The following is a 27,441-nucleotide window of genomic DNA, read 5'->3' as shown; positions in this document are numbered from 1 at the left end:
TCACATCTTTTTTTGGTTGTCTATTGGTGTAACAGTGAAGAGACAAAAGACACATGTTAAGATCACACACACAAAAAAAAACTGTCATAGTCTCTTCCAATGTAGTGAACCATATTTTTTTCTTTGTTTCCCCAATTGTTTGACTCCACAAAATTCAGAAGGCACTAATGGACAGCCAACCCATCCCCATGGTGCCCAGAGTGAAGACAAGTCAGCTTAGACACATGATGGACTAAAATCCCACTACTCAGAGCTCCAAGCAGTAAGAGGAACAGCCATCAAAGTGAAGTATATTTTTGAAAGTGTTTTTAAAACAGCAACTTTTACATACGGGTTTTTTCAATATAGATTGTCAAAAGGGTAATTGCAAGAGGGGTTATGATCATTAACATCACAAAGTAGCAACATTTACAAGCAATACTTTACATACATTTGGTGCTCAATAAAGGTCAGAGGGTGTTCAAACACAGCTCAGTTGCTATCCTTCCCAGTACTGGCTCTAAAGTTTGGAGAGATTTTGGCCTTTTCCCTTAACAAAGGAGAGTGCAGTGATGACAAGCATGCACTTCAGGATTCTGAATTTGAATTCTAGCTCTACCACTTCTGTGTGACCCTGGCAAATTTACTGAACCTCTCAGCTGCCCCACGTGTAAAGTGGAAATAATAAAAGTATCTACTTTATATAGTTATCGTGAAGATTAAGTGAGTTAAAAAACACGTCAAGGATCTACACCAGCACACATATGCTAGCTGCTAATTTTTCTCCTGAAGGTTTTATTGGGACAGAGGGGAGGGGGCTCAGTACTTCTTGGCTGCTGCTTTCCTCACGGTGGCCGGGACATTACTCAGCTCCTCTCTCTCCCTCTCGGCACGGATGTACGTCCCCACCTTTTTTCTTGATGAACTTGAGGGCCCGCTTGTTCTTGGGAGAACTTGGCATGCCGCTCCATGGCATGCTGCTCCTCGGGGGCAAAGGTGCACACCTTCCGCATCATGTCTGCTGGGGCTGTTCTTGTTCTTGGTCATCTGGTGGCCCTTGCTGAGGCCCCTGGCTAGGGGGTAGCCCAGAGCCATAGTCACTGCTCTTCAATGGCTGCTGTGGCAGATGGGCTGGCTCTATTACTGATGTTATTTTCTTCCCCACTTTTCAACAGAAAATCCGAGCAGTGCCTCTCAAATTTCTTGTTTTTAGCTGCATCACCCTAGTAATCCAGATTCTTATCACGACTGACTTGAGCTGTGATCTAAACGGCACTCTTTGTTTCTTTTCTATTTTCTATTGTTCTGTCCTGCACACCAACAAACAGTCTTCTCCAAATCTCTTTTTGATTGTGTTTCCCATGCATATGCCTTTCCCCATGTGGCCACTTACATGAATAACAGCCATTTTTCAGGACAAATTCAAAACTTCATGAAGTCTCTCCCTTCTACCCCACTCGACAATGACCCTGTCTTTCTCTGATTCTGCAGCAATTACATCTGCTCCCCATGGTTCAGGCACTGAACACAGCATCGTGCTTCGTTTTCCAGTTGTTTCACACACAGACATCATTTCTCCTAACCAGACTATGAGCTCCTCAAGGCAAACACCACTTTTTCCACTTACTGAGTAGCCTCCACAGTGACCACTGTGGAAGAGGGCACAAAAGGAATTTCAGCATTTATCTGTTGGTCTAAAATAGAATCATTGAGTAAGCTATAACCTCATGAAAAAATGGCACCATGAAGACCTGTTTTAATCAAGTGGGGCTAATTTCAATTGAGTGGGGGAAAAAAACCATGCCAAGGAAACTAAAAAAAAAAGTTTAAGATGATTAATGATCAATGAAAAGACAAATAACCCAATTTCAAAATGGACAAAGAATTTGAATAGATGTTTCTCCAAAGAATATACAAAAAGTCAATGAGCACAAGAAAAGATGTTCAACATCATTAATTGCTGCTGCTGCTGCTAAGTTGCCTCAGTTGTGTCCGACTCTGTGCGAGCCCAGAGACGGCAGCCCACCAGGCTCCCCCGTCCCTGGGATTCTCCAGGCAAGAACACTGGAGTGGGTTGCCATTTCCTTCTCCAATGAATGAAAGTGAAAAGTGAAAGTGAAGTCACTCAGTCATGTCCGACTCTTCGCGACCCCATGGACTGCAGCCTACCAGGCTCCTCCATCCATGGGATTTTCCAGGCAAGAGTACTGGAGTGGAGTGCTATCGCCTTCTCTGTCATTAATTGCTAGGGAAATGCAAATCAAAACCACAATGAGATACTACTTCATATCCACTAGGATGGCTAGTAAAACAACAAAAACAACAAAAAAGGAAAATAACAAATGTTAGAGAGAATGTGGAAAAACTGGAACCATTGGTAATGAGCCTCTAAAATGGTACAGCCACGGGAAACCAGTTCAGCAGTCCCTCGAAAAGATTAAACATAGAGGTACCACAGGACCCAGAATTTTCCTCTTACACATACACCCAAGAGAAATGACAACATGTCCACACAAAAACTTGTACGTGAATGTTCATAGTAGCATTACTCAAAAGAGCCAAAAAGCAGAAACAACTCAAATGTCAATGCAGTATATCCATACAATCAAATATGATTTGGCCAAGAAAGAAATGAAGCAATGATTTGTGCTACAGCTTGGATGAAACTTGGGAACATTATGTTTCAGTTAAAGAAAAAGCCAGTCACCAAGTCTGAGGAGGCCTTACAAATAGCTGTGAAAAGAAGAGAAGCAAAAAGCAAAGGAGAAAAGGAAAGATATACCCATTTGAATGCAGAGTTCCAAAGAATAGCAAGAAGAGATAAGAAAGCCTCCCTCAGCGATCAGTGCAAAGAAATAGAGGAAAACAACAGAGTGGGAAAGACTAGAGATCTTTTCAAGAATATTAGAGATACCAAGGGAACATTTCATGCAAAGATGGGCTCAATAAAGGACAGAAATGGTATGACATGAAAGAAACAGAAGATATTAAGAAGAGGTGGCAAGAATATACAGACGAACTGAACAAAAAAGATCTTCATGACCCAGATAACCACTATGGTGTGATCACTCACCTAGAGCCAGACATCCTGGAATGTGAAGTCAAGTGGGCCTTAGAAAGCATCACTACGAACAAAGCTAGTGGAGGTGATGGAATTCCAGTTGAGCTCTTTCAAATCCTGAAAGATGATGCTGTGAAAGTGCTGCACTCAATATGCCAGCAAATTTGGAAAACTCAGCAATGGCCACAGGACTGGAAAAGGTCAGTTTTCATTCCAATCCCAAAGAAAGGAAATGCCAAAGAATGCTCAAACTACCACACAATTGCACTCATCTCACACGCTAATAAAGTAATGCTCAAAATTCTCTAAGTCAGGCTTCAGCAATACATAAACTGTGAGCTTCCAGATGTTCAAGCTAGTTTTAGAAAAGGCAGAGGAACCAGAGATCAAATTACCAACATCTGCTGGATCATCAGAAAAGCAAGAGAGTTCCAGAAAAACATCTGTGTCTTCTTTATTGACTATGCCAAAGCCTTTGACTATGTGGATTACAATAAACTGTGGAAAATTCTGAAAGAGATGGGAATACCAGACCACATGACCTGCCTCTTGAGAAACCTGTATACAGGTCAGGAAGCAACAGTTAGAACTGGACATGGAACAACAGACTGGTTCCAAATAGGAAAAGGAGTACATCAAGGCTGTATATTGTCACCCTGCTTAGGAAAAGGAGTACATCAAGGCTGTATATTGTCACCCTGCTTATTTAACTTATATACAGAGTACATCATGAAAAACGCTGGGCTGGAAGAAACACAAGCTGGAATCAAGATTGCTGGGAGAAATATCAATAACCTCAGATATGCAGATGACACCACCGTTATGGCAGAAAGTGAAGAGGAACTAAAGAGCCTCTTGATGAAAGTGAAAGAGGAGAGTGAAAAAGTTGACTTAAAACTCAACATTCAGAAAACAAAGATCATGGCATCTGGTCCCATCACTTCATGGCAAATAGATGGGGAAACAGTGGCTGACTTTATTTTTGGGGGGCTCCCAAATCACTGTGGATGGTGATTGCAGCCATGAAATTAAAAGATGCTTACTCCTTGGAAGGAAAGTTATGACCAACCTAGAAAGCATATTAAAAAGCAGAGACACTACTTTGCCAACAAAGGTCTGTCTAGTCAAGGCTATGGTTTTTCCAGTAGTCATGTATGGATGTGAGAGTTGGACTATAGAGAAAGCTGAGTGCAGAAGAATTGATGCTTTTGAACTGTGGTATTGGAGAAGACTCTTGAGAGTCCCTTGGAATGCAAGGAGATCCAACCAGTCCATCCTAAAGGAGATCAGTCCTGGGTGTTCATTGGAAGGACTGATGTTGAAGCTGAAACTCCAATACTTTGGCCACCTGATGCGAAGAGCTGACTCATTTGAAAAGACTCTGATGCTGGGAAAGGTTATGGGCAGGAGGAGAAGGGGACGACAGAGGATGAGATGGTTGGATGGCATCACCGACTCAATGTTTATGAGTTTGGGTAGGCTCCAGGATTTGGTGATGGACAGGGAGGCCTGGTGTGTTGCAGTCCATGGGGTTGCAAAGAGTTGGACAAGACTGAGTGACTGAACTGAACTGAAAAGCACATATATTACATAATTCCACATATATAGAAAGTCCATAGTCAGAAAGCACCCTGGGAGGCCACAGGCTGGGTGAGGGGGTGGGGAAAGGAGTGGCTGCTAATGGGTATGGGGTTTCTTTTTGGAGTGATAGAAATGTTTTATAATTAGATAGTGGTGATGGTTGGACAACTCTAAATATACAAAACCACTGAATTGTATATTTTAAATGGGTAAATGTTATGGTATGTAAGTTATACTTTAATCATGATAGTATACCTCCCTCTTTTATATACATTTTTTGCTTAACATTTCAGACACATATGAGTCCTAAAATGGAGGCATTTCACAGACCTTTGTTTTTTACATGTTTTATTTTGTATTTGGGGTACAGCCAATTAACAATGTTGTGACAGTTTCAACTGAACAGCAAAGGGACTGAGCCATACATATACATGTATCCATTTCCCCCCCAAACTTCCTTCCTGTCTAGGTTGTTACATAACATAGAGCCGACTTCCCTGTGCTATACAATAGGACCTTGCTGGTTATCCATGTTAAACATAGCAGTGTGTACATGTCTATCCCAAACTCCCTAACTATCCCTTGCCCCCATCCTTTCCCCCAGGAACCGTAAGTTTGTTCTCTCATAGACTTATTTTAATAGCTCTATGGTGGGTAGAGTTCTTGCTGTGTCATAAATAAATAAAGTGATGACAGATTATTTTATTTCCTAAGATCTTTCTGACCTCATTATTATTTTGAGTAATTTTACAGGACAATAGTTTTCAGAAGTGTACTATTATATCATCTACAAAAATTCTATTTTTCATTCCTCCTAGCCTCTGATGATACTGATAGGGTGTTTTGTTGCTATCAAAGAGCTTTTGCAAACATTTAAGAGAGTAAGTGCAAAATCACTATTAGGAAAAACCTTAAATTTCAGAGTTGGAGACAAATTGGGAAAAGAGCCATAAATAAAGTTCACTTACTTTTCAAAGACGACAAACCACTTGTTCCACCAAAAAGAGATCGGGTGGCAGAGCTGCCTGATCCCCCTGGAGGTGGGACCAGCATCACCAAATATGTACCACAGGTATAAATGGGTGTCTTCCGAAGCATTTTTAGAGGAAGTCCACAGCTAGTATTTGCTGGTAAAAAGAATGAAAATGGTGAGTAACAGCAGTTGACACAGATTAATTTGATTACCAAACCAAATTAGAGTATGACAAGGGGGCCCCAAATTCTAGCAAGGATATACTAAGATTCAGAAAATAGAGCAAAAAATAATACGCTAATGCAAAAATAATGATCTTCTAGCTCCATAGCCTGGCCCCAAGCCCCCTGGTTCTATGATCTGAACATTTCTCAAAGGTGTTCCCAGTACTCAATACGCCCTTATGGCTCTAAAAAATCTTTCAAAGGAATGAATCCTCACATGGACTAAATCTCAAAATAAAAGAAGAATCCTATTGTTTATATTTCCCCCTAGGAAACTGTGCTCCAGTAGAAATCTTTTCATTTTATACAGAACAAATTATTAATAGGCTTGTGATATTTCATTCATTATAAACAGCTTTAAACATGGAATCAGCCAGAAATTTCAACCCATAACCAGTTAATAAAAGCTTTCACAGTATCGACCACAAAATAATTTTATGCCTGCAGGATTTATAACCCATGATGCCTTTTCTTTCTTTTTTTTTTTTTTTAGGATCAGTGACATAAATTATCATTAAGAAAATAATTATAAAGTAAAAATAAAAATTTTAAAAAATAATTATTATTATTGTTTATAACTAAAAGGTATAAAATGTACTTTAATTTCCCTTACTCACTGGCAGATATGAAAACGTAGGGTGAACTGAAGGATTTTCTATGTATTCGTTTAGTGAGGATTGATGATGGCAGCAGAAAGTCAATCAGAGTGTTTTACCTAGGAAGCTGTCAGGGTATAAAATATAACTGCCTACATAGACATAAAATAATCTTTAGATGGTTTAGATTAGAAAAGTGAGACAAGTGAAATCTAATCTGTCATTGCTTTGAATGCTTGTGTTTCTAAATTCCATTTTTTAAAACTTCAAGCCTCCAGCAAATATATTCTTCATTTAGGACATAAATCCAGTAGCATAAATTTCCATAAGTAAGAAACCCTAAAAAGCTAGCAACTTTGTGAGCATAACATTTTCACTGAGATTTTTTTTAATAGACATACCCTTATTAACATAGTAAGAGGTATTAGTTTACCACAGAATAAAAAATCCTAGACCTTCTGAATGTTGAATAATTGTCAAAAATTCACTTAGCCTATTACTGGTGAATTTTTATGTAACAACAGCGTGTTTAAACGAATACATCAAGAATGTACATAGAAGTGCAGTGATTGAGATCACATATTTAGAATACAAATAATAGTTTCAGAGGAACTAAATATACCTCGCCTACTGAGTCCTCTTTTTGATATCACTCATATTTTCTTAGGTAACAAGAAAATAGCATTTCTATTGTGCAGGTAGGATTCAATTTTATTCCAAGGGACAAACCCAGATCAAGCCTTTAGCTTATCGAGAAAACATTTATTTAGGTAATAAGGACTGCTCTCTACAAAGTATTGCCTATAACTCAAATTATCCAAAGAACCAAGTTATAATAACTATTAATAAATTTCTAACTTGTATTTGATATAATAGAGACCTGTAGAAGTAAAATATTATCCTTAAATTTTAATATGGGCTAATAAATATTTAAAATTTGATAGTCTCACAAAGAATTAATCACAAATATTTTTCTTAACATTTCAATATATAAAAGAATGAAAACATAAACTTGCATTAAATTCATTAAACATGTATTTATTCAGATCATTTTTCTCTACATGGCATCTTTTTCTAGCCTTATCTTTTACTACAGGTCATGATTTGTTATAAATTCATGTAGTTGATATGTAATATGAAAACTCTCCAAGATTAATGGTTCTTGACTTTTGGCGGGGGGGTCATAAGTGACCATGAAACTCTGATGAAAATTATGATGATACACATACTATGTTATTTAAAACTTTGGGAAAGGATGCTTATGAAACACTGAATTCTTACCCTAGTTAAGGATTCCTGCTTTAAAGATACAGAACAGTGTGTTTAGAAGGCTACCTTTTACTGAAAAAAGAAGAACAATAAAAAATACATAAATGTATCTTTCTACATGAATTTAATTTCTCTTTGCATTAAAGAAACCAACAACTCTGCCAGGATAAATAGAAACTAATAAATAGAGCTACCTATAGGGGGCAGGGTGGGGCAAACAACAGAATACACCAGGATACTGGAGTAAGATTTTTCTGCATGTACCATTTATATTGTTTTCACTTTCAAACTCTGTAAACACGTTATCTATTTAAAAATATTACAGTGCAAACACTAAATCCCAAAGTCCAGAAAAATCAATCTCTGTCGGAGAGGGTTTGCCTTTTATTTGCTTGGTCGAGAATATGTTTAGTGAAAGTGGAAGTGTTAGTCGCTCAGTCCTGCCTGACTCTTTGCAACCCCATGGACTATAGCCTGACAGGCTCCTCTGTCCATGGAACTCTCCAGGCAAGAAAACTGGAGTGGGCAGCCATTCCCTTCTCCAGGGGATCTTCTTGACCTGGGAATGAACCCAGGTCTCCTGCACTGCAAGCAGATTCTTTACCCATCCGAGCCATCAGGGAAGCCCATATTTAGTGAAGATGATGTTAAATGTGAGTTTTTTACGTTCATGAAGCATATACTAAACATGAAAATAATTTATTCTAACAGTACGGACAAAGTATTTACAATTAAGGAGAGAGCTGTGTTGAATTCTTACAGATTCTTGCTAATTCATGTTCGCAGCCAACAGTATGTATTAGCTTGGAATAAAAAAAATGAACAATGACTGGAAGGACACAAAAAGGTGAACTATGTAAAGCAAACTGCTTTGTAAGTCTATAAGAGCTCAATAACAAGTACTGCCTGAATTCCACAGGCAGCATGCACTAACCACAAGCTGAATCCATCAAGCCATGGAAAGGCATGGGGGAATTGTAAAGGCATACATTATTAAGTGAAAGAAGCCCATATGAAAAGGCTATATTCTGTGTAAATCAGATTATATGATATTCTGTAAAAGGCAAAACTATGAAGACAATAAAAGATCAGTGGTGGCCAGGGTTTGGGGGGTGGAGAGGGATGAATAGGTAGAGTGCAAAGGATTTTTAAGGCTGTACAACTACTCTATGTGATACAAAAAGGATGCACACAGGTCATTATGCATTTGTCCAAACCCATGGAATGTACAACACCAAGAGTGAACCCTAAGGTGAACTGTGGACTCTGGGTCATTATTACGTATCTCGGTGGGTTCATCGATTGTGACAAGTGCACCACTCTGGTGGGGGATGCTGATAATAAGGGGGGCTGCGCACATGTAGGGGTGGGAGGTACACAAAAAATCTGTACCTTCCTTTAATTTTGCTGCAAACCTAAAGCTGCTCTAAGACAACACTCTCAAAACATATATGGAGCTGAATGAAGCTGAGCAAGGTAAACATGAGATAAGCGAAGGGCAGCCAACCTGCTTGGTCCTCTTTCAGGGTGTTGGAGATGGTGGAGCCGGTGAGGGCAGCCAGTGTTGCGGACGGCGAGGCTCGGTAACGGGACAGTCTGCTCAGGAGCATCTCATTAATGCTTTTTGCAGACTCACCCTCTTTTCTCATTAGAATTGTGCGTTCCTGAAGTGGGTTGGCTACGAATACACCATTTTCCACCTAATATTTAAAGAAAAAGAAGTTCTTAAATGGAACCTGTTTCCATTCAGTGAGTGAACTTCTCCTTCAGAAGTGTATTATTGTCACCTGGTTACTCAAAAACATTTCCCAAAACTGTACCTGAGTAGGTGTACACCTCAAAACCTAATTGCTCTACAGAAGCTGAGAACAAAAGGGAAACTATGAGATGTTTGAGAGCTTTCATTTTTAATAGCCCAGATTCTTAAAAGCAATGAGCCAAGTTTAATAGGTCCTACGAAAGGTTGTTGATGAAAATTCCTCATACTGAATTCCACAGGCAGCTCTCACTAATTACAAGCTTCTGACAGGTACAAGTAAGATGAGAGAAAAACAAATCAATCAGGTCTTGATTTACTATTAAGTACAGCTATGAGGATTATATCTTCTTGAAATATAATTAGTGGCTAAAATCCAAACTCTGTAATAACAGCAGTCAACATTAGCCCCAGCTGCTCAGGGATTGGCAGTGGAGAAAGGCAGACTTTGTCTGCTAAAAATATATGCCAGCTTCAACTGGATCCTTGCTGGTACTTGGCAGTTCTCCTTCATCGTTTGATTATAACCCAGCAAAAGCTCTGAGGTGGTGATTCCAAAATTCTTCCACCAAATTTTCAGTATGGCTTTAAGCAGACCACCTGGCTTTTATTATTACTGAAAAGATCCAGACCACTTACTATAAGCTGCTCCCACTTGTCTCTCTTCCCACTCAAGAATCTTGGTGTTCAGCCTCATTTAATCTTTTTCTCTTAATTCAGAGGAAGAAGCATTTCCACCTCCTTTCTAACTGCCCCCTCAATTATCTCCCATCTGCCCCCTTCACCCTCACAGTCTCCCTCTTTGATCTCCTTCTTTTTGGTTTCAAATATTCACAGGTCTCCAAGATCTTAAAGAAAACACCGGTGGCCCATTGCAATGCCATCCCTCTTCTCAACTCCCATTCACTGTCAGATGTCTTAGATATACCTCAAGCAGCCTCTTCACCCACTGCCTGCCCCAGACCAGGCTTCTGGGTCTGGCTGGAGTCTCAGAAACTGGTGCCATGAGTGAAGAGAGGTAGAAATAGAGATAAGAAAGAACAGGAGTGCGAAGTGGAAAGGCTTCCAGAAGCAAATGAAAAGCAGTGAAGGAGTCCTAAGTGAAAAGTTGGTAACAGAGAAGAGGCTAGAGGAAGCAAACTGAGGAGCACAGCCAGGCAAGGTTCCCGGAGGGGGATGGACCTGCTGAGGGAGGCTTTTATGAGACGTTCACAAAAGAGAAGTAAAAAGGCTTCTCAGAGTTTGCAAATGCTGTTTCTATTTCCTCACTTCTGCCTCTTAACGCTTTACAGCTACTTAACTCAGTTCCCTCTAACAACTGAACATTCTTGATGGTCAAGAGGAATCTAAAACCAAAATCATCAAGCTTTTCCTTGTCTTCTGTGTAGCCTGTGCCATGGTTGCCAGAAACCTTGGGGTTGTCCTGCCTCAGTCTCAGCGGCAGAATACAATCCTGGTTTCTTTTCAACATGAACACGTACCTATGTGTAAGGGACTCCTTTAATGAGCAAAGCCATGACAGTTCCTGCCCTCTGTGTGCTCCTCTTATCTGCTGGTTCCCATCTCCGCTTACTTAAACGGGAGCCTGCTTAGGATTAGACCCCGCCTCTGGTTCTAAAACCTTTGCTGGAACACCCTGTCCCTAGATCCTCCTGTGTGTGCCTGGCTCTTTCCTATCATTTAGGTCTTACATAGAATGTCACCTCCTCAAAGAGGCTTTCTATGATTACCAAAGAAGAATCCCCTCCACCCTCTCCTACTCACCCCCACAAGCCAGAGCACAACATCCAGTCATGTTACCTGCACAGCACTTACCATTCTCTGAAATGATCTTACTCATTAATTTATTTATTATTTGACCTTCTACCTCCACTCCACCTTAGCTGAATGCTGGCTCCCCAAGAGCCAGGATCCTGCCTGCCTTGTTTGCTGTCTCATTTCCAGCACTCATGAAGCAGACAGTAAATACTTGAAGCTCTGCTGAATAAACAGATCTGTGTCCTGACTCAAGAGGAGGGAATGCAACCCACTCCAGTATTCTTGCCTGGAAAATCCCATGGACAGAGGAGCCTGGCGGGCTACATCCATGGGGTCACAAAGTCGGACATGACTGAAGAGACAGCATGCACACATGTCCTGACCCAAATCCAATGCTACCTCTCCATGGCAACTCCTACATTGCTATATACAGACCCATCCTTGCTACTGGGATTGAGCACAACTTTTCTAACTGCCTCCCACTCCCCAGCACTTCAGCTGGAATAGCCTCTGTCGCCTAAAACTGAACACATCCACATCTTCCCACACTGTGTTACCCCCACCCTTCAGCTAGATTCACGTTTACCAAGTGTAGCTCTATTTATGTTGCACAACTCTAAATATGACCCTTCAAAGGCATCCAGACTAAAAAATCAATCACTTGGCATTCAAAAGCACTGCCCAACCTGGCTCCATAAGAAAAACAATGGCTAAATTAAGAAAAAAAAAAGTCATGCTATTGTGTTTAAGTACTTTGAAAATATTGAAAAGAAAACCTGATAAAGCACCCATGAGAAGCAAAGAGGACTCAGCTTTGGTGCCCAAGTAGTAAATCTGGGAACCTCTATACTTAGCAAAGTATCTCTTTGGGACGAAAAAGCTACTAGTGATTTTGAAAGGAGGGGACGCGCCTGGGAGGAGTGAGAAGCAGCACGCAGCTAGTGATGACAAGAAGCTTCCCTCTGGCTCCCTTCCTGGCCCAAGCTACCACCTCAAGTCCAGTGACCATCCAGCCTCTCACCTTGGGCTCCCCACTTTGACCCCGTATGTTTTACTACATTAGCCAAAGATTCATTTACAGATGAAAATAAAATTATGTCCTTCCTTGTCTGAAGCCCTGCATCAGCTTCCCAATAAATTTAAAACAAAACTCAAATGGCTGGTAAGGCCCATGGGATCCAACATCCACTGACCTCCGTGCTTTGGTTTCCCCTTCTTCCCACACTTTCAGGGCACTGCCTTCTGTCCCTCCTCTAAAATGCCTGCATGCTAGGCCTATACTTGGTGATCCCTCTTTCTGGACTGGACTAGTTCTGATTTGCCTGAGACTGTCCTGGTTTTAGCACCAACGGTCCATGTCCTAAGAAACGTCTCAGGTCCTGGCAAATGGGGAGGGTTGGTTGCCGTCTCTGGCAGGATAGATGGCTGCTTCTCATCACTCTCATTTCAGCTCAAATGTCCTTCCTCAGAATGGCCCTCTCTGCCAGGCAAACCGGAGTGGCTCGCCATCTCTACCCCCTCACTCTCTATTGCATTACCCTCTTTTATTTTCTCCCCAGCATTTGCCATAGCTGAAATTATTTTCTTCTTGTGTTTCCTTTCTTACTAACTCCCCACACTCTGATGTAACTGCCTTGAAAACAAAGGCTTATTACCCTGCTACCCCGACAAGGCACTGGATTAACACTGAATGAATGAAGATCATCTCAGCTATCTGAATCATAATTTAAAGAAAATCATAAACCGATGGAGTTGAAGGGGGAGAGGCACCTAGGGCATCCCTTATTATACTGACCATATAGTTAAGAACAGACCTAAGAAAGAGACAAAACAGCAGTAAAACTGTCACTGAATCTATCTGAAGAACAGCAGCTTACAGAAAGCACATGGGCACAGGAAGAGGTCTCAGAGCAAAACAGAACTGAAGATGTAAAACATGTGCCCTGAAAAGGTAAAAGAGAGCCATAGAAGATTCTCAAGCAAGGATGTGTCCAGTGCACAGGTAATGAAATCAGGCAGAAAGAGTTCATGCCTTGGTTATTCTATAATCTTGAAGGAAAAGGTTAAAATTAAGAATAAGCTATTTCCTGCTGATCAACATGTTGGTACCATCACAGCTGAATTCTGCACCAAAGCAAAAGGGACAAAGAGGGACAGGATTATGTTTTACATAAAATAATTTAAAAAGGATGTTAAGAAAGGTCTTTTTGATAAGATGATATTTGAGCAGAGACCTAAAAAGAGAGAACGAGCTGTCTGTTTATCTGCAGATGACACTGCACAAGGCCCGGAAGGGAGAACACGTTAGTGCCCGCGTGTCAGCCAGGAGGTCAGGTGGGGCTGGAGTGGAGTGACAGAAGCCCCAAATCACACAGTACTCTTACAGAGGTGAAGGGGGCTGGGAGACACTTTGAAGGTAAAGCAGGCAATATATGCTGACTGGGCAAGGAATCGGGGAAGGCAAAAGAGGAGAGAGAGGGACACAGAGGTCTCTGGCCAGCACTGAAAGGACACAGATGTCATGAAGTGAAACGGGAGAGCCTGAGGCAGAAGCGGATCTGGGGTAAAATCAGGAGTTCGGTACAGGGCATATCTAGCTTGAGGGAACTATCAGACTTCCAACTGGAAAAGTCTCATATCCTGAGCATATACAAACACCCACCCACATCAATATGCATGCAGAGCCTCAGGGACAGGTTTTGGCTGAGAAGCAAAATTGAGCATCATCTGTACAGAGAGGTGTTTAAAGCTATAAGACAGGATGAGATCAACGAGGGAGTAAGAGCAGACAGAGTAGACAGAAGGGGTCCTAGAAATAGGTCCTGGCACCCTTGACTGTTGAGAGGTTAGGAAGACAGCAGATAGGAAACACCAGTGACGAGAGAAGCCCTAAGAGTGTCCCAAAGTCCAAATGAAAACAGTTTCAAGAATGGGGGGGAGTGAGATCATATTAAATACTGCTAGAAGGTCAAGTAAAAAGAAAAGAGAAGTGCCCTTGAATTTACTATTGTGGAAGTCCCTGGGAAACGTGGGAAGAGCTGCTATGGTGGCATGGTGAGACTGCAGCAGGTTCAAGAGCGAACAGAAGGGAAGAAAGTAGAGCAGTAAGAATAAATTATTTCAAGCATATTGCTGTAAAGGGGAACCAAAGATAGGGAAGTGGAGGAGAATGAGGGTCAGGGGAGCTGGTTCTGCTTTTTCAAGACTGAATATCCTCTCCTGTATTTATATGCTGTGGTGAATGATCCACTGAGAGAGGAAAGCTAGTATCATAGGAGAAGGCCAATTCCAGAGAGAATCCATACCTGCCCACCACAATTTTTATCACACAGTAGGCAGTGATTGATTACACACAGTGCACTGAACCAAGCTTTCTATACTAAACAATGTAACTTGGAAATTAATTTACTTCTGTCCAGAGACCTGCCCCATGCTTTTTAATGGCTACACAGTGTTCCTTTCTGTGATAGTATCATAAGCAGAAAGCCAGGTAGGTATCTTTGTTTAGCTTCCCAAGTCAGTATGTTAGAATTTGCTAAATTAATGGCAGGTGATGCTTAAAATTTTTTAATCTTACGATGAAAAATTTCAAACATAGGTAAAAATTGGGAATAGTATAATGAACTTTCATATAGTCATCATCCAATTTCAACTATTATCCGGATATAGCCAAATTTGTTTAACCCACCTATCTCTTTTTTACTCCATTTTAAACATGTCCCAGACATCATGAAATTCCACTTCTGAATATTTCACTGTTGCTGCTGCTGCTGCTAAGTCACTTCAGTCATGTCCGACTCTGTGTGACCCCATAGACGGCAGCCCACCAGGCTCCACTGTCCCTGGGATTCTTCAGGCAAGAACACTGGAGTGGGTTGCCATTTCCTTCTCCAATGCATGAAAGTGAAAAGTAAAAGTGAAGTCACTCAGTCATCTCCGACTCTTCGTGACCCCATGGACTGCAGCCTACCAGGCTCCTCCATCCATGGGATTTTCCAGGCAAGAGTACTGGAGTGGGGTGCCATTGCCTTCTCCACACTACTCATCTCTAAAAATATGGACATTTTCTTATATAATCACAATGCCATTATCATAACTTTAAAAATAAGAATATACTCCTTAGTTTCCTCTAATACTTATTTTATATTCAAATTCCAAATTGTCTCCAAATTTTCTTTTCTACAATTGGTCCATTGGATTCAGACTCCAAAAGTAACTCAAAGGTTACTGTTTTAACCTAGAGCAGGCCCTTGAGCGTCTCCCCAACTTTTTATTTCATGCCACAGGCAAAGGCTTGTAGTTGTTCTATTTCCTCCAGGGCAGGTATGAGCTTTTGATCCTATATGTCTAAAAATATCTTTATGCTGTTTTTAATGACTGATTGATATTTTGGTTGACTGTCTGATTTCTGGGTTAGATATTGATTTCCCCCAGAATTTTTGGAAGTATTGCCCCATTTTTACATCCAGTAATGACACTGAACAGCCTGGTGTTCTTCTTATACCTCATTATTTGTACATGATTTTATTTTACATCCAGAAGCTTTAGAATCTTCTTTGCTCCTGATAATCTGAAATTTCAAGATGAGGTGCCAGTGTGGACATTTTTCATTCACTGTGCCAAAGACCTTTTAATCTGGACATCAGTGTCCTTTAGTTTGACATTGTCCTTCTATTATTTCTTTGATAATATCTTATTTTCTGTTCTCTTTTGGGAACTGCTGTTACTAAGTATTCAGAAGGATTATTTCTTTATGTCTTTTATCTTTTCATATTTACTGCTCTTTACTTATCCTACTTTCTAGATTTCTTATCTTTAATTCCCTTATTAATTTTTAAAATTTGACAATCATAAACTCCTTCTCATTCTGAGAGTCCTTTTTTCATGACATCCTGCTCTGTTTTATGAACGTAGTATCTTCTCATCTGTCTCACAGAGTAGTAAGCGCTAATGAGGTCTTTATCTTACTCTATTAGCTGTTTTTCTGATTTCTTTTTCTTATTTTTAGTTTCCAATCTAGAGACTTTCCTAGTTTGTCTAGAGTTTCTCAATGGTCTGCTTTAAATTTTTTTAGAGAACTTTATTAGTGTCATTTTAAAATGTACACAAAAGAAGAAAGAGTAGTATAATGAGCTCCCCATGTGCCCGGCTCCTGGCTTCAGTAATTATCACCACCTTGCCAAACTTCTAAAATCTATTCCTCTCCCTCCACACACACAGCTCTCCAAAGCCCTGGCCTTTGCTTGTTTGGGGTGTTTTTGTGTCTGCTCTTTTTAAAAACAGTTCACCACTAGAAAGGAATGCTATACACATGGCTGGGGACGCTTACTTACTAGAAGACATCACTGTGGGTGATTCACTGGGGCAGCAAGTCCTTAACTTATATGAACCCAAATATCAGTACAGTGGGGTCTTTTCTCCAGGGTCATTTGGTTTTTTCAGACAAACATCAAGACTTTTGCCTGGACGGCTGGCATCTGAGCACAAATGTAGTGTGTACCAGGAAAGGAGACGACAGACAGTTCCTTTAACAAACTTGCAGTCTATACCCCCGTCTCACAATAGTTCTGTGCCATACCTGATGCCACCAATCCTTAAGACTCTCTAAGGCTGGATGTTGGTGAATCATCTCTCTTCCTCTTGGGAATTCCCCTGAATGCATACTTTTAGTTTTGGCTTTCCCCATACTAAAGGACAAGAAGAGACACTATTATCTATCTCCATCTCCTAAGGTCAGGGGATAAGAGATACTACTTAGAGCTGAGGAACAAGTAATAAAGGTTTAACTATAAGTTACAAAGATATCCTCCTCCAAAGAGGAGTTAAAATGAATCAAATAAATACACTAGAAGGAAGGAAGAAAAAAAGGAGGTGAATTGAGCGAAATCCTCATCTGTCATAGCAAAAAACCAAAACATAAACACATAATATATGGAGTTAGTAAATCAAGAAACAGCAATGTAAGCCTTTCACTTAGAGACATGAAAGTAACCACTAGAAGAAGGAAAAGCTGACACCATTAAAGTAACTATCTATAAGGAACATGCCAGGGATGGGGCAAGAGACTCCCACTTTTCATTATGAGCCCAGATGTACTAGATGTACTACCTCAAATTTTAATGCATGTGCATGTTTTTCTTTGACATGATCTTTAAAATTCAACCAAAGCACATCAAGGAAAGGGGAATTCTTTGATGTTTTTCCATTATTTTTAGGTGGTGGCGGTGGTGGTTTATTTGCTAAGTCAAGTCCGACTCTTGAGACCCCATGGCTATAGCCAGTCAGGCTTCTCTGTCCAGAAAAAAGATCTAAATCCTTTAACCAGCTGGTTAAGTTTGTTTGAAAACAATTTTCTTTTTTCTTTTTTAAAAGAGACATTCCTAGTTGTACAACCTCTAGCAGATCAATTTGAAGGCTCACTCTGGCTAAGACATTTTATAAGAAAAGATCATTTTTGGAGAATACTGTGAAACTAGATAATAGAAAAAGAACAATGTATACTGAAAGGTTACTAAACTGATAGTTAGCTGGCAGGATGGATGACTGATTTTCCAGAACAAGTTATAACCTCATTAAAGTTTATTAGAAATTACTTCAGTGTCTTTTCTCCCTTTCCAAGAAGGCTAAAATTCTTCCCAGAAGGAGGCTGTTAAATTACATCATGAAAAAAGGTTTTGTTGAACCTGGCTTGGAGCAATTTTTTCTTTTACAAGTCTCTACAAATACTATCTTGACGTCTCAGTGCTGTCCAAGAGAACTTTCTTTAATGATGGAAATGTTATCTTTGACATTCAATATGGTAGCCACTAGCCAGCCACATGTGGCTACTGAGCACTTGAACCGTGGCTAATGTGACTGAGCAACTAAGGTTTTAACTGTATTTATTTCTGATCAATTTAAACTTCTGATTAAATTAAACCACAGCTTCATGTGGCTACTGGCTATTGCACTGGACAGTGCAGATCTGGACTCTCATAGTTCCCCGTCTCTGCTCGCCTCAAGCTCTGCTCTCTGCACTCATCCACTCTGGCTCACTGTCATTTCCTACAACACACATGCCTGCTCCCACCACAGAGCTTTTGCACTTGTGGTCTCCTTTTCCTAGAATGTTTTCCCCTCCCCTCCCCCCAACCCCCTCATCTGGTTAGCTACTACATTTCCTTCACTACCTCAAATTATGCTGTCCATTTATTTGTTCACTCGATTATGGGTGAAGTTTTGTCTCTCTCCCACTGCCACTCAACCTACCCACTAGTCAAGATACAAGCTCCATTTGAGCAAGGATCCTACCCCCTTGCCCATCACTGTATTCCCACCACCTGAACACCACTGTGCCTGGCTCTCAGGAGATACCTTGCCAATATCTCATGAATGAATGAATGATTGCCTTTCACAGTTTCAATCATCATCTCTCTCGGAGACGCCATATCCATGTGTAGACACAATCTTGCTACTGTAATCTAGTTCCAAATTTCTAGCAAGCTCATGAGCATTTCTCCTTAAAAACCCCACTGTCTACATATTAACTATTGTTGTCTCCATTCTGTTGCTAGATTAACCTTCAAAAAGCCTGCTTTACTTGTGTCATACAACTCCAAATAAAGAAGCCTTCAAAACACATCCAAGAGAAAAACCAATTTTGAGGCAAGAGTGAATATACTGCACAAGTACTCCAGTTTCTTAGGTACCTTGTACATCAACATAAAAAGAAAGCAAGTGAAAATGTCTCTGCAAAGACACAGGATGAGAAAGTGAAACTCACCACAAGTTCAAAAGTGTCCATGAAAACAGAATGTCCCTTAGGTGTTTTCTCATTCAGGCTGGCCGGAGACCAGATCCAATAGAAGTAAGTGCCGTCTGAAGAAAGGTGCACAGTGCTCATAGTGCTGCCAACAGGGAGGTGATTGGCTGGCATTGGCACCACCTGGCACACCTGGACAAGAAAGGGAGGAAAATTTCATTCGTGTGACATGTAAATTCTGTTCCTATCAATTCATCATTAATGCCATTAAATCCAAGAAGAGAATTCGGTAGGCTTCCTGGTCAAAATAAAACTGATATTTATCTCTAAGAATAATATATGAAAATCACATGACAAATATATAAAACTTCATACAACAAACCATGCAACATATTAAAAGATCCTTGAGATTAATTCAAATTACATTTTAATAGGAAAAAAAAGTATTTGCTAAACACTTTAAATCTGCTTTGCATGTGTGTTTTATCAAATATTTATTTTTTAAAAAGTCTTAGATAAATAGTACTTTCTGAAATTTCCTTAGTAAATATATTTAAGACTTCATTATATGTAAAGGACAGGAACCATATGTTATTCATCTTTATACTCCCAACACCTAATTTAGAGTCTAACTCAAAAATTAATAATTATGGAAGGAAGCAAAAAGAGAAGGCAAGAAGAAAACAAGAGGGAAAGCAAAGAAGAAAGAGGAGAAACGCCTCAAAAAAAGAAGGCACACATAAGCTCCTAACGTAGAACACGAGACGTTATTGAAATTTACCAGGAAGAAAGAGACAAACAGCCATTCTATACATTAGACATGAAGGCATGTGTTTCTAATAGCAAACATCCTTTGGTTTCAGTATAATGAATAAGTTCTTATACTAATTTTTATTGCCAGAGGAAAGCACTTAAAATAATAGAAAATAAGAATCAAGAAACCTGCTTTTTTTTTTTTAATCCAAGAATAGGAGCAGAACTGAAAATTCCCAAATAAAAATAATTAGAGATGGTCAGGTGCCTTCAGGGAACATTAAGAATGACCTTCAGTTACTCCATTTCTTTGGGTGCATCACTAGTTTTCCTCAGGTTACTTTTGACCCCTGAACTCATGTTATGAACTTTTTTCCAGACTTGTTTTGTCTACCTCAAAAGTTTAAAAGTCATGGAGTTGCTGTAACTACACTTTGAAATATGTAATGCCAATAAGTCTATAAAGTTAACAGCTACTGATGGCCTAAGTAAAGTCACTCAGTCGTGTCCAACTTTTTGTGACCCCATGGACAGTAGCCAACCAGGCTCCTCCATCCATGGAATTTTCCAGGCAAGAATACTGGAGTGGGTTGCCATTTCCTTCTCCATGGGATCTTCCCAATCCAGGGATTGAACCTGGGTCTCCCGCATTATAGGCAGACGCTTTACCATCTGAGCCACCAGGGAAGTCACTGAATGGCCTAAGCCACCCCAAAGTTGTTCCAATGCAGATATCTAGTTAGTGAGAACACTGCTTTCTTGGACAACAGAGTTTTTACAACAACACAGGATACTAACATTACTTCAAGTGTAAATCACATTCTAAGATTTAACATCTGTTTAATTCCCTAGCTTATAACTCCATTGCAAATAAATACAGGCAGTGTTCTCATCTATATGAATTACTGATAGGAAATGGAGTTAATATGGCCTCTATTTATTCACTTTTTCAATTCACTTTCACAATTTCTGAGTACCTCCAATCTGATCTGGAGACGCAATGGTGACAACTCCAGGAAAAACACAGCTGAAAGGCAGACAAGAAAAGGTGTAACATCTCACTTAAGCCCTGGCTATGACTACTCTCAGGGCACTCACTCCACAGATGGCAACTATAACTGTTGTGTTCGAATTTGGTTGAAAGGCAGACAGCTGTAGCATAAAGAACTCAGACTCTAGAGTGGATGGGTTCAAGTCCTCTTGCTGCCATTACTGTGTGCCAAGATACTTAATCTCTCTAAGCGCACTCTACCACTGAAGGACAAACACTGGACGCTTACAATGTGCCTAGCCTCAGGTGCCTTAACTTTAAGATGAAACTGCCATAGTTATACCTCCCAGGTAGGACGTGTCAATTGCCCAAACCAGGGCCTGGCACAGAGAGACAAGCTTATTATCATTACCATCAATCAAGTGCTGTGGCTACATTCTAGGGACACAAATATGAGTAAGACAGTGTCCAAAACTAAAGATGCGTGTGGTCTTGGCGAGTAGTTCCATACGAGAGCAGGTGATCTCAAATAATGTGGCAAGTGACATCACAGAGTGCTACGAGAGCACCATGGATAAGTTCGATCCTGGGCACATGATGATTTTATCTAAACTCACTTCAAAGCTCCCGTTCCCACAGAAAGGCTGTTTAGAACAAACTGAATAAGGGAAATACTGTCTTTTCAAAATAGATCTAGTTGGGAAAAAAAAAAAAAAAGCTGGTATTTATACCATCTTTGACTCTCTAGAATTTTTTTAAATCAAAAGTTTGTTCTGGGATGATTTGGGAGACTGCAATTGATGTATACACACTATTGTTACTATATATAAAATAGATAACTAATGAAGACATACTATATAGCACAGGGAACTCTACTCAGCGCTCTGTGTAGTAACCTAAATGGGAAGGAAATCCAAAAGAGAGGAGGTACATGTACACATATAGCTGATTCATTTTGCTGTACAACAGAAAACTAACACAACTGTTGTAAAGCAACTATAGTTCAATAAAAAGGAATTAAAAAAAAGTTTGTCTTTGGCCTTAGAAACTCTAACAGAGCACATTCACTCAGATCATGTAGGAAAAGTTAAGACACTAGAGAAAGAACAGAATGCCCAAAACAATGACAGTTAAAAGGATGTCACTCCGGCAGGAAACTGCTGTAACATCTTACGGAAAAACCCAAACGAACCCAAGGTATCAACTGTGTTATTGCTTCTGATCATGTCATGAACTTTGCTTACCATCTCCAAAATATAAAACACAAAGCCTTGGTGTTCTGTTTACCTGAAGGGTATTCTGGTCAATGACCTGGAAAAGGGAGTGAGGTTTATTGTCAAAAGATACAGGCCGGTGGAGAAGACTGCCACTGCCAAAAGCAAGCCATCCTGGTTCCAGCTCCTCGTTCCGGCAGTACACAAAACCTCTGCGGGGGGAAAAGGCACACAGGCTAAGTCAGCAGGTCAGGTCTGACACCCGACAATGAGCTACCACAGACAAAACTATATTTTCCTCCTCATTTCTTTTCAATGACTAAGTATACAAAACATCTGAAGGAGAATAACAATATTAACTTTGAGACTGACAAACTACGGCAAATATTAATTTCCCACAACAAATTGGAGAGTAGAAAAGGTTGGGGAAACAATCTAATTAAATATACATAAGGATCTCAAACTGCGGTTTCTTTTGGCAGCAATTCATAGATCTTATATCTCAACTGAAAAAAAAAAAATCACTGCTGATCCAATGTCAAATCCAAGGACAAACAGACTTAACTAGAAATATACCCACTTTTCGACATGGAGAAGTCACTAATATAGAAATTCTGATCACGGAGGGATTTTTGGCTAGAAGCTACAAACAATGATCTTAGGGCTACCAAACTCAATTTTTATAGAGTCAAAAACAAAGCTGAAACGCATTAATAGAACCAGGAAAAGAAAGTGACAATAAGAGAAAACCAGAATCGTATGAAGTCATTCAGATTTGTTTAGTCACTAGTCAGTCTACAGGGAGTTAGCACGCACTCCCAGGGGTCTTCACCACAGATTTACATAACGAGGAAAATGTTCCAGCCAAATTATTCAGCAAGTTCCATGCAACTGACCTGAGAGTACCATGTAATCCAGACCCCAATTTGCTTACTCCTCTTCCAACTGAGTTAGTAGTATACAGGTAAAGACCATCTGCCGTGAGACAGCGTCCCAAGTCAGCATCTGAAATCGTTTTTTCACAGGTAAATTATATACATGCTTTTTCTAATGAAATTATAAATGTGCTTTTTCTAATGAAAAAACCATTAGGAGGCTGAGTGAAAGATAATTTCCCACTTTTAAAATAAGTGCTTCTTGAGAACTCCCTGGTGGTCCAGTGATTAAGACTCAATGTGTTCATGGCCAGGGCCCCAGGTTTGATCCCTGGTCTCAGAACTAAGATCCCCACAAGCTGTGGAGTACAGCTAAAAATAATAATAATAAAATAGTGCTTCAGTGTGACTTCCAGGGAAGACAGCTCGAACCCCTACATCAAACTTCAAAATGCATATAGGGTTAGGGACCAAGATCAGGGAAAGAGGTCAGATAGTTATTATCAGGAGAATCTGGTTCAGTCTGCCAAAGATTTTTCTTTTTTCTTTCTGAATAGGAAAAATTCATTCCTAACTCTAATCTGAAATGACTAAGAATACAATACTTTCCCTAAGGAGTGCATAATAAAAAAAGGTAGAAGGTTCAAGAGTTTGGGACACTTATTAGTTGACTTTGGACCTCTCTGAATTTCAGTTTCTGCAGCTCTAAGCTGAAGATAGTATGTACCTTAGTGTGCACAGTATAGTGCATACTGAGATATGCAGATAGCATGCACAGTAAGAGTGACTGTGACGTTTGAAGGAGACAATATAAGCACACACCACACTGTTCTCTGGTACAAAGCCAGTGCCCCTTAAATGGCAAATGATATTATATTGATAAACTAATGATAATTTGAACTAGAATCTGCTCCTTGTGGATTTTCCATCAAGAGATCCTAAGGTTAAATTTCTGGAGTGTTGTGCTCAGTTGCTTCAGTCATGTCTGACTCTTTGTGATCCTACAGACTGTAGCCCACCAGGCTCTTCAGTCCGTGGGATCCTCTAAGAATGCTGGAGTGGGTTGCCACGCCTTCCTCCAGGGGATTTTCCTGATCAAGGGATTGAACCCACGTCCCCTGCTTTGTGGATGGATTCTTTACTGCTGGGCCACTGGGAAACCCAAATTTCTGGAATGACACAGTACAAAAATATAATATTGCTTCTATTTAAAAACAGCAATTATATTTCCCTTTTGGTATATCTTCCCCAAGCTAAAACAAAGTTTCTCTCTGAATGATAGTAAATGGTTTACTAAAACATCCTAGAGAATTTACCTTTAAAAAAAGAACATATAAATAAAATGTTGGGCTTATTTTCAAAATCAATCTACTTACTATGTTTAAGTGGAGTTTCTTTACTACTTGATATATTAGAGAAAATTCAGCATCACAGCACTCAAATTGGCACTGAGCATGTGGTTGGGAAGATCCTCTAGAGGAAGGACACTGCAACCCACTCCAGTATTCCTGCCTGGAGAATCCCACGGACAGAGAAGCCTGGTGGGCTACAGTCCAGGGGGTCGCAAAGAGTCAGACACGACAGAAGCGACTCAGCACACGTGCACATCCACATCCACACGTGATTATCTTAAAAATTCAGTCTGCTAATCCAAGACAACTGAGACTTGTTCCTACTGGTTCTTCAAAAAACAGTTAAAGTAGGTCATCATTTTAAAAATACTAATTTCATTCCTTGAACATTTTAACTTACAACTTATAAACAGACACTTATTCACCACTATTGAGATTAAGGTCAAGGCCTTATGAGTATGGATCTGACAGGGAGCGGGAGTGAAGGGGACAGAACAATAAATAAGATGGGCCAGAGCTGACACTTGCTGAAGCTGAGTGTTTACTATATTATTTACTATAGAATTCTTTCAACTTCTGTGTATGTTGAATGTTTCCAGTATTAGAAGTTAAATAAGATTACATTTTAAATTTTTATAAGAAAAACATCCTCTAGCCAGAAGCAAAACCAAAGGTACAAGAGACTGAAGGGCATACAGATCAGCTTGATATCATCATCCTCCGTGAGAAATTACACGTCTGTGAGATTCTCTAGGCAAGAATACTGGGGAGAGTTGCCATGCCCACCTCCAGGGGATCTTCCCAACCCAGGGATCAAACTCATATCTCTTATGTCTCTTGCATTGGCAAGTGGGCTCTTTACCATTAGCACCACCTGAGAAGCCCAAAAGGACAAAAGGAGAAAGTGAAGAAAAGGGTTTTGGTTTTGTATGAATTTGTTTATTTCTGCCCATAATATTTAAGAACTTCTTGGGCACTGCAGGTTTTCACTTTTCCTGTTGACTCTAATTGAGTCAGTGAAGGTGGTAATTCACATCCCAAAGTCTTGCCTGCTCCTCTCATCACTTTAGCATGACTATCCGGAATAAACAGTGGACCATGAAAAGGCACAGGCACCAGATGAGAGATGGGGGGTGGCCCATCGCTGAGACTGCACCCCATTCCCGTACGGTTATCTGAGAAAGTTGCCCCCATCAAGAGAATGAAATGAAAGGGCAGGGAGAACAGACTCTGAATCCCGTCCTAAATTCTTAGAGAACATCAATTTCTTAGAGATCGTTCTAAAGTATTCTATTTCTAAATGGAAATGATTTCCTAGGGTTTTAAAAAAATTCTTACTTTTATCAGTTATGCAACATTTAATGATATAATCACAAGTACCAACTACAATAACAAACAGGTTTGGAAGCAAGGCAGACTCCTTGCAAGGCTGCAACTCCAGATGTGGAAGCAGCAGGGCACAGACTATAAAAAGAGTGTATTGGCCTCACGGGTTGTGCGTGCCATGGCACACTAGTCAGTACATCCACCAAATGAAGAAAGAGGCCTAATTCATCTGGCAAGTCAGTTAACTGCAGGACATTTCAGAGACCTTCTGCCATTTTCACTGAGATCACAGAGTAAATAGATACGTAATACTCGTGAAACTGTGTAAAAACATTTTAATCTCCTTTGTTTAAAGGAGATACTTCACAATTCATGCTCCTTTGAACAATCTTTTTTTTGTTGTTGTTGTTTTTAGGACAAGAGGGCTCACCAACACACACACACAATAAATTACTCAAAGAAACAGAATCAGGCAGCAAGACCTGATACTCTACTCGTGGATATAAAAATTCAACTTAAGGTTCCCATGCCCAAATTTAAATACTCAGGAGTCAATTTAAGTAACTCACGCCTCGTTTGCAGGACTGTACGGATGATCCTTTTCCCTTGCGATAGTAAAACCTATCCATTTTCTTACCTCACTCAGTATCAGCTTTTATACTTTTACTGATAAAGCAGACAATGAATGCACTGTATAGGAAGCTTGAGCTCTTAATTAAAAGGAACACAGAGTTATATCTAAATAGTTTGCCACAATGATCTAAAACCACTCTTTTCATATCTTAATTTCAATCATAGGACCCAAACCCTTGCATTACCTTTATTTTCAGAACTGGAGCCAGTGTTGCTATCTGGTGCGGGCAGCATGTCTTCATACCCCCAGGATACTATATGTTTGCCACCAAGCAAACAGGAGGGGGATCCGGGCCCCCCTTCCAAAAGCAACAGCCTAAAAGAAGGAGGTAGAGAATCATAAAGACACTGACACTATCCATTCCAGCAAGAAGATAAAAGTCAATTTACCATCTCAAAGAGCATAAAACTACAATAGTTCTACACAATACTATGTATCTGAAAAGACATTCATGAAACTTATATTTTTACATTAAAAAAATTACGAAGTAGTGCTTATAATAAATTTTCAGCTGTGTATAAAAATGTATATATTTTACATGTATACATGTATGAGAGAAAGGAAGGGATGGAGAGAGAGGGGGTATGAACTAGGAAATACATACAACATTTGGAGTGGTTATCTTTGAGGAGCGAAATTATGAACAACTTTCACTTTTTCACTTTATGTCTTAACATATTATCATCTTGAAATCCACAATAAAAATTTAAGACAAGCTGTTGCATTTTTTTAATCCACTAAAATTAAAAAATGAAAAACAACATGCTTTTTTAAGAAGGAAAAAACAAAATTCTTACTTACAATGATTAGAATAGCACACTTACTTAAAAGCATGAGTCATTAATTGATTAAAAAAAAAGTTTACCAATTTACTTATTGGAAGAGTTTTAATTCTCAAGGCTCACTTGTGTAGAAGGAGGGTAAGGATCCAAAGTGACAGCTTACCTATACAGCACATCGGCTACAGGCAGAGACCCTAAATCAGTCTGTTTCTGTAATAGATGGACTGTATGAACAAAAGTTTTCAATGAGCCCCTAAAAAAAGAGGGAACAGAAAATCATTTAAATTGAAATGTCAAATAATAAGGTTGTTGATGCCAATATTATTAATCACTTGGGAAGCTTCCAAAATAAGTCTGTGTCTGCTGAGCAACTGAGCATGCATACATGCTGCCAATCAGTAGCTGTGCTGTACAAAATATCAGATATACTTGCCTCTTACCGTGCTGGTTCTTCTTGTATTTGCAAAGGTAAATTATCTCCCCCTAACATGAAAGTTCAAAACAGAAAGCTCAAGCACAAAACACAGGTGGTGATTATGCCTGGATACTCTTGCATCAAGTCAATCTCTAGTCTAG

General features: G+C 39.8%; 1 protein-coding gene, 2 non-coding genes and 1 pseudogene across 3 annotated transcripts in view; all 4 read right to left on the bottom strand.

Moving 5' to 3' along the window:
* The window catches only part of HECTD4 (HECT domain E3 ubiquitin protein ligase 4), a 166,237-nt gene that overhangs the window by 84,322 nt on the left and 54,474 nt on the right, over window positions 1–27,441 (bottom strand). Inside the window, exons 3-9 of the mRNA XM_068989575.1 lie at window positions 27,029–27,118; window positions 26,268–26,398; window positions 22,793–22,901; window positions 21,970–22,108; window positions 18,960–19,130; window positions 9,191–9,383; window positions 5,590–5,748 (exon numbers count right to left, since the gene is read on the bottom strand). Coding sequence (XP_068845676.1) covers window positions 5,590–5,748; window positions 9,191–9,383; window positions 18,960–19,130; window positions 21,970–22,108; window positions 22,793–22,901; window positions 26,268–26,398; window positions 27,029–27,118 — 992 coding nt within the window. The remainder of the gene's footprint in view (window positions 1–5,589; window positions 5,749–9,190; window positions 9,384–18,959; window positions 19,131–21,969; window positions 22,109–22,792; window positions 22,902–26,267; window positions 26,399–27,028; window positions 27,119–27,441) is intronic.
* On the bottom strand, window positions 134–281 carry LOC138094177 (small nucleolar RNA SNORA79). Its single transcript, XR_011146213.1, has one exon. It is a non-coding gene; the product is annotated as a small nucleolar RNA SNORA79 (small nucleolar RNA).
* LOC138094025 (large ribosomal subunit protein eL36 pseudogene) lies at window positions 799–1,074 on the bottom strand (annotated as a pseudogene).
* TRNAY-AUA (transfer RNA tyrosine (anticodon AUA)) lies at window positions 20,307–20,378 on the bottom strand. The gene has a single exon. It is a non-coding gene; the product is annotated as a tRNA-Tyr (tRNA).

This window comes from Capricornis sumatraensis, chromosome 17 (genome assembly GCF_032405125.1).
Source record: "Capricornis sumatraensis isolate serow.1 chromosome 17, serow.2, whole genome shotgun sequence".
Classification (NCBI taxonomy): domain Eukaryota; kingdom Metazoa; phylum Chordata; class Mammalia; order Artiodactyla; family Bovidae; genus Capricornis; species Capricornis sumatraensis.
The sequence above is the reverse complement of the archived record's forward strand: the minus strand, read 5'-3'. Positions and strand labels throughout refer to the sequence as shown.